Genomic DNA, 8,584 nt, shown 5'->3' on the forward strand with positions numbered 1-8,584 from the left:
ATTATTACCCTTTGAATATTTGCTTTTTACCTTTTATTGTATTTTATTATTAGTAGCAGTAGTATTAGATTATTAGTATTATTGTTGGTGTTATTAGACAAAATTACATAAATGGTCTATGTGATTTATCAAAAATCACAAACTCAATCCTTGTTAAAAAAATTTATGAATATGATCCTTGTGGTTTCCAAAACTTGAATGAATGATTATTTTTACAAATACCTTTAGTTTTCATTGGTTAGTGTGGGTGTAATTTGATTCAGGTAGTAAGGACTTTAGGACCATTTATGTAAATTTTTTATGTTTATGAGTTTATCGGCTTTTTTTTTTTTAAATTTCACTTTGACCCTCATTTTGAACTTTATAAAATATTATTTTCACCCCTTAATTTTCTAAATTTTCATGTTTATCCCCGTGTTGTATATATAATTTGATTTCCTATCCAAAATAGAGGTAATATCACTCTTGTTTATCTTAAATAAAAATATTTTCTTTTTTATAAGGATGCAATTGAAGTTTAAGGTTGGTTTTCTCGACCAGGGACGTCTATTTTTCTTTTTTTTTTTTTTTCTTTTTTTGAAAGTTTTGCTTCTCAAAATCTATCTGTTTTAGAGCTCAACTTAAATAAATAAATAAATAAACTTGAACTTATATGGGGAAAATACCCGATGGGGATGCAAATGGGGGCGGGATATATGGTTATGGGGATGGGAAATGAGATCCCCAGTATATCCGTCCATGAAGCCATCTCTAATGGTTTCTCATCCAACAGAGCTTAATGGTCATTTGGTAATTGTCTTCCTTCTCGTTCTTTGAATAGATCAAGATATGATCACAAAACAATTAAGACAAGGTTTACAAATCCAATTCATAAGATACATGAATTCCTCCACAACAATTGTCAAGCCAAACAAACCTTTAGCATTTGAACATATAGCATTATACATGTCATTATTTGCAGTTTTACATATTGTTGGATTATCTTAGCCTTGCGATTTTGTTAATCACTTAATTTAACGCTTACATATACTTAGAAAACTCATATACATGTTGCAAAAGTAATTATTTTTAGTACGTATAGCTCCCTCCATACATACTAAGTTTTTCTGTCATGAGATTCCAATTGGAGATTTACAACCAAAACAGCAGGTTCATGTTCCACCATTATAAATTCGGTTTTAAAAGTATATGACAACTAAAAAAGGTTTGCTTAGCCATCTGAAGCAATAAATTGCAACAATACTATCAAAAAAATATAACTGCTTTTGTTTGACATACCAAAAAGGCAAAAAACCCAAGTTGCAAAACATAAAATTACGGTTCTAGCCTTCGAGGGTCACGTGGGAAAAGTGACACTTTGCGAATGTTGTCAAGGCCACAGAAGAGCATCACAACACGTTCCAATCCAACTCCAATCCCACCATGTGGTGGCGCACCATACCTTCAACAAATGCCACAACATATTAGTTATTATTATAAACAGCATATCACGAGGGTAAATTTGTAAAAAGTTAGGACTTAATAAGAATAGACTCAATAATAAAGAAAAGTAAAATATGTAATTCGGTAAATTTGCAGTGTGCGACCCCTTAATAAGAAAAAACTTGAAAGTAGAACGCTATAATAAAAAAAAAATGAAATTACAATGCTCTAAAATAAAGAAATAATAAGATGATATATACCCAAAGAACATATACCTGAAAGAATCGATGTAAGATGATATAGTTTTGACATCTATGCCACATGCTGTTGCACGTGCCTCTAGAAGCTCAGGTATGTGCACACGTTGAGCTCCTGAAATAATTTCCTCCCCTGGAAAAAACAACATATGAAACTTAAGCACCAAATTTACATACTTACCCTTAAAAGCTGAAAGATTTTTTGGGCTACTTGTTCATTACCTCTGATGAAAACATCAAATGAGTTGCTATACAACGCATTGTCGGGACAAGGCATTGTATAGAAAGGTCGAACTGCAAGAGGGTAGCGGTGTAGTATATAGAATTCAGTTCCATACCTACAATGATGAGAGTAAGAAAAACTTCTTTAAGGGCAAAATTGGAAGACAAAAAGTATAGGGTATGTCAATAGTTTTGAGAATTTCAACGTACTTTTCTAAAACAAGTTTTCCCAGTGTTCTTTCTGATTCTGTGTTGAGGTCCCCAAGTGGATCCACCTCAATGCCAGCTTCCTATTCATGCATATTTTAAAAAAACATAAAAAAACAAAACAAAACAAACAAATGTTATATTTTTTACTAACCTTTAGCATTTGAATCCCTTCTTCAAATGTAAGCCGCAAGGTATTACGCAAGTACTGCATGTTTAACAACAACCAACATTGAGAAATTAACATATTGTACATAAATAAATAAAGAAACATAAATACGTTTGGGGACATTTGATTAACAAAATGTGTTTTAGAGGAATAGAATCTAAGGGTATGTTTGGATCACATATTCTGAAGGAATTTAAGGGAATTGAATGTGCCGTTCCATTTTGTGATGTCTGATGTGTTTGGTTGTCAAAATCTGTATTTGATTGATTCTAACATTTCCAAGGGGGTGGGAATAATTTGAATTCCATTAACCTTTCCTACTAAAATGACATGAATATCCTCATAAACTTATTTGATTAAACCACAAGACACATAATTTCCATTACTACATTATTAATACCTCATTTAGATTATTTTTCCATAAAGGTTTTATGTTTATGTTCAGCAATAATTACATTTTTTACACATCAAGCTCTTTCATATTTGCCAAAGTAAACAATTTTTTTTGGCATTAGGAACCGGTTGTTTCACAAGTTTATATAAAAACTATTTTCATACATGCATTTGTAAAGCAAATAATACTATATAAAACCAAAACAAAGGGTAATTCTGTCATTTGTGATTTATCGTTATTGACATCCCAAATCCTATTTCATTTTTTCCATCCATTCACCATATAGATTTGAACAGGTTCAAATTCAAATAAATTCCTTAACATTCCAATTCTTTATAGAGATTCAAATTCCTTTTAAAACATTCCACAAACCAAAATGGAGAATCGGAATCTGTCGTGTGTTTAAATTGCTGGAAATGAGATGAAATTCAATATACAAAAGAGCAAATCACAGAATAACCATTATTGTTTGAACAATTTTAGTGTTTAACCACTTATACTTATTTTTTCTAATCAAACCATTTAAGTTTGACTTTTTTCCAATTTAACCAATTTGACCTGATGTCAAAACAGTGAAATTGGAAAATCACCGGTATAACTTGAAGTCAAAATGGTTAGTTTGAAAAAATAGATCCAACTTTTAATGGTTTGATTGAAAATTTAAAGTATAGATGATTAAACCGCAACCCTGCCCAAAATATAATGGTTTTTTTTTGTAATTTGCCCTGATGAAATTGAATAACTCCTAAATTTGTTACTTTTATATATTACTATCTATACATACTTATTGTATTATGATGTTCTAATAATCAAATTCCATCTAAAACGGAACATTAGGGAATCAGATCCTTAATCCATTTAGCAACCAAACACATCCCAGAATGGAATCCTGGATTCCAGTTCCATCGGATTCCGCCAAAATCCATGAACCAAACACATTGCTATTACACAAATGAAAGAAAAAGAGGATCTGAATTACTTTCAAAGGCGTGAAGGGGTACTGCTTCCCAATAGCTTCTAGCTCTTTCTTGCATCTTTCATTCAATTTGTCAAACATATTAACAAAAAGACGATCCACAACATCCATCACCTAGAAAAATCCATTAAAAAATTCAAAATTAACTTTCCAAATACTTTAAAATCACTAAAATATGTTCTTGATATACGTTGATTACAAATCATACCTCGGAATAATGTTCTTTAATCTCCATTTCAATATCAAGACCTGTGAATTCACACAAATGTCTATGGGTATAAGAGTCTTCAGCTCTAAAAACGGGACCCACAATGAAAACACGTCCAAGATCGCCACAAATTGCCATCTGTTTGTGAAGCTGAGGTGACTGTGCAAGACATGCTGGCTGTTTCTTGTAATCCAGTTTAAAAACAGCTGCACCACCTTCACTACTTCCTGCAATTAACTTTGGAGTGTTGATCTCTATAAAATCTTCATTCAATAGATACTGCCTAAACAACTGCACAAAATTATTTCAAATCAGTATCGTTAAACACACACACAATCACACACATCTATGAGGTCATACATTTGCCACTTGGCACTCAACGCGATAAATTGCTTGATTTGCTGGAGTTCGCAAGTCCAAAATTCTGTAGTTCAAACGGGTATCCTGATTAACACGAACAAGTTGTTCTCCAGCCTGCATAAGTGAAGTAACCATTTTAGTGTAAAAAAAAGGATATAAGTTCATTAATAGCAGTTTCTTCAGTAGTGCCATATACAAAGTCTACAAAAAGTTAAGCAGATTAAGTTTGCATTCTTCATATGTTACCTCCAAAGCCTTCTCGATTTCAACTTCACTTCTGGCAGCATCTTCAACATTTATAGGAAGAATAGCAGCAGCCCTGTTTACGCAATGAATCTTCCTAACTTGAACTTCAACCTACAAATGATAAATACTATGAAATCAGTCTGGGAATCAAATAATTGCAAAAGCAGTCTGATTCTCTGATTCTAAGTTTCTAACTGATTACTAAATTGAAAGATTGCAGAAAGCGTGCAGATGTTGGTGCAAAAGTTAGAGGAGTATTTAGGGAAAAAAAAAACTAATGTAATTCACCTGCTGAGAGGCACCTTTGATGGCTTCTGGGGGAACTGTTACCACTCCTTCGATGTCAACGAAGGATTCTTTGCTAATCGCAGTTGCATACTTAACCATCTGAGCGCTAGCAATGTCAGGAGCCACCGTCAACACACATTGGACTGTATATCCCTTCTCTCTCACAGTAAAAAACGCCATCTTCTTCCCGACAGCGCGAATCGCCTGAGCTCTCCCCCTTATTAGCACGGTACGGTCTTTGAGTTCCTCGGTGAGAGAGCTAACGGTGGTCCACACACGACCGGAAATAGCCTTTGACTGAAGGTCTTCAATAGGAATGTCTCCATAGTTGGCGGCGAGAGGGTCAGGAGTGTCGATGGAGACGCCAGCAACGCCAGATGCGGCGGCGGATGCGGCGGCGGCTTCCTGACGGCGGCGGAGCTTTTCTGCTTTCGCAGCCTCCTTTTTTGCCGCTTTTTTGCTGGTCTCTTGTGATGGCTGCTGTTCTGGTTCCATGGGCAGGTATTCTGATTTCTGGATTGGCGAAGGTGTAGAGGAGCGGAAATGATTTAGGGTTTGTGGAATGCAAAATTGCGAAGAAAGTGCGATTTGGAAGGCGAAAACACTCTAAAACAAAATTCGGAGTTTGGGCTGTATCTAAAACCTAGAACGTGGAACTAGGGGCGGATACATTCTTCTATTTTGATCTTTCTAAAATTGAAAAATATATTCAATACAAAATAATGTTTCAAAAAACGGTTTTAATCTAATCAATTAGATAAAAAATCGAGAAATGAACCGCATCTAGGGATGTCAAAGGGACCAAACGGTAGCGGAAATAGTTGTCTCTGTCCCGCCACCGAAATCAGTTATTGCCCCTGCCCCTGAATACCTCGTTTACATAACCCCGATGCCGCCCCCGAATACCTTCGTCGTCCCTGATCCTGCCCCCGCCGTAATTCCCCCGTTTTATAGACTTAAAATTGATTTTTTTTGCTAAAAAAAGTTGTTATATTTTGAGTTAAAAAACTATTTTTCATAACTTTAAAGCTTAAAATCTAGTTTTTTTAACAACTAAAAAATTAAATATCCAACATTATAAATTCAACATTACAAAACGAAAAATCCAACAAACTTACAAATAAAAAATACGACAAATCCAACATTGCAAAAAAATACAAAATATCTAAAAATATATGACAAATTCACTATCGCATCGTCATACGATGTACAGCGGAAGAAAATCAAGAAACCCTAAAATTAGATAATGTATTTTATATATATATATATATATATATATATATATATATATATATATATATATATATATATACAAACGGGGCCCACGCGGGAGTACGGGAAGGAAATACTCACTCCCACCATTGGTCCCGAAAATAAAACGGGGTTTAATCTCACTCACGCCTCCGAATTTTTTAAAAAATTAATCTCGTACGGAATTAGGGTTCCTCAGAAGTTTTTGACATCTCTAACCACATTGGTTTTATGTTTATTTCTAGAACAAATCCGACGGTTCTTATAAAAGTCATGTTGAAGTGGTGTAATAGAAATTTGATGATATTTTCATATCTATTTAGACTTTTCTTATTATTGTATTTTTTTTTATAGCTAGTTCATAGTAATTTTTTTTACAATTCAAATGACTATGAAAACCCTTTGAATACGAGATAATCATATAATATTTTACTTGATTTCTAATATTTATATTGAACAACTTTGTAGAGTGTCAAAATGACAGAATTCCTATGTATTGGATCTTTGATTAAAAAAAATAAATAAATAAATAAAATAAAAAAATAAATCAATAGCATAAGTGTTGTGGCTCTGTTAAATGGTATGACACTTTTTGGTACTTAAATTATATAATTTTGTTTGGTACGGAGGTTATGTAAATTTCAGAAATTAGGTTGACCCGGTTGTAGAATCGGTTGAACCGGAATCAGTTACCATACCGGTTGTAAAAATCTGATTTTTAAAACATTGATGTAAAGTAGTCGATTTTATAAATGTTGATCAATATTGCATAAATTCTTATTGCTAAATACTAAATAATCAATTTATGATAATCATTGTTGGTATAACAATACTTAAGGTGTGTTTGGTTGTGGAAAATTGATTTTATTTATTTAGAAAACGTTTTCAGAAAATAGAACTGAGTTTTCATTTTTACTTTTCAATGAAAATTTTAGAAAATGTGTTTCGTTAACCGGTGGAGTTTTCATTTTTCTGTATTAGAAATTTAGAAAACTTTGGAGAACATTAAAAATCATTTTTCTAATTTACATACAACTTGAAAAACAGAAGGAAAAAAAATCATTTTCTTGCGTTTTCAACATTTTCATTTTTATTTAAAAATTTTCATAGAAAACTAGAAAATTTTCTCAAAACCAAACGCATCCTTATTATTCCAAAATGATAAAACAACAATATTAGTTTTTTAACATCAAAACCAAAGTTTAAAAAATATATATTTAAAATAGTAAATAGTTATGGAAATTATGGATTATAGCCTTTAACAAATTATTAATCAATTATATGTACAAAAAATATTTTCTTTTATAATTTTACGGATCTTTAAGAAATTTGAAAAAGGTCATGCAATCACAAGTTGCTTTTCGTAACTTCACATATTTTTAATGTTTAGAAGTATTAAAACTTTTAAAATGAAATAGTTTTAGATTTGAATCTATAAACGTTTTCAAAAAGAACTTCTAATTTAAGACACTGATTACTTAATTATTTTTTAATTGTATGATTTCAATTCAAAGTATTTAAAAGGATATTAACAAAAAAAGACCAAATGCATGCTTATAAGAAATATATAGTAAAGCTTTGTATATAACTACTAAAATATCAAAATATTATATTTTTCCAACCTAATTTCTAAATAGCATATAGAAAAAATCAAGTAGCACTTCAAAGCAAATAGGTTGTTAGGTTGTTTGTAGATTATTTACAAAATGACATGTTGTCAAAATTCTTTCATTTTTTTTTCCATTAACATCCCTATCTATTTCATTTTTGTCAATTCTTTCATTTTTTTTCCACTAACGACATTGCAAAAGAGCGATATTGTCTCTTTAAATTCTTTTATACTATAAAAATATTACCTTCCCTTGATCCCCTCTACCTTCCATTGTTTATTGGTCATATTAAATTTATTTTTTTAAGTATCATATATATTGCTTGTTTTGCTGTTCAGTTTCACCCATACAACATACTTCGATTTGTTGTAGTCAAAGTGGTTTCTCATTTGCTTCTGATCAACCTCTTTATTGTGTTCGTTTATCAATTTTTCGCGTATTGTCTTCCATGAACTTGCCTTAAGCCCAGAACTCTCACGACCATTAGTGGTTAGTTTGTGGATACATGCATCAAGAAAAGTTTTGTTCTAACACTCATTTCAAACCAACATCCTAAAACATAAATATTCAACTAATTTAAATCATCACAAAAGTATAAACCAACATCCTAAAACATAAATATTTAAACTAATTTATTATAACTTTTATCAATATCAAGATCAACACCGAAATTGCTCCCAATTCACAAAAATAACAAGCTAACATAACTATTTAAACATAAAACAATTTTCTACCAATGAAATTAACATCATCCTAAATAATAATAGCAAATTTAAGATCAACAGTGTCAACATATACCTAAACAATTTCATAACATTTGGATTTAGATTTCATAACATTAGAACAAACAAGATTTATGATTTCATAGCTTATAAACAAAAAAGAATTATGATTCCATAGCTTATACACAAACAATTTCAGATTTCATAATATTAGAGCAAAAAAGGATTCTGATTTCATAGCTTATACACAAA

At 31.5% G+C, this 8,584-nt stretch overlaps 1 protein-coding gene across 1 annotated transcript; it reads right to left on the bottom strand.

Moving 5' to 3' along the window:
* Positions 1–1,050: 1,050 nt before the first annotated feature.
* Positions 1,051–5,414, bottom strand: LOC145095304 (aspartate--tRNA ligase 2, cytoplasmic-like). The gene is made up of 10 exons (XM_079033214.1): positions 4,750–5,414; positions 4,462–4,572; positions 4,216–4,329; positions 3,856–4,146; positions 3,651–3,761; positions 2,263–2,316; positions 2,112–2,191; positions 1,902–2,017; positions 1,698–1,812; positions 1,051–1,441 (listed from the first exon to the last, which is right to left on the bottom strand). Exons 1-10 carry the CDS (start codon positions 5,242–5,244, stop codon positions 1,315–1,317), a joined length of 1,614 nt encoding a protein of 537 aa, XP_078889340.1. The 5' UTR covers positions 5,245–5,414; the 3' UTR covers positions 1,051–1,314.
* Between the last annotated feature and the right edge of the window lie 3,170 nt (positions 5,415–8,584).

Source organism: Lactuca serriola, chromosome 1, assembly GCF_051521515.1.
Source record: "Lactuca serriola cultivar US96UC23 chromosome 1, Lser_US96UC23_V15, whole genome shotgun sequence".
Lineage (NCBI taxonomy): Eukaryota > Viridiplantae > Streptophyta > Magnoliopsida > Asterales > Asteraceae > Lactuca > Lactuca serriola.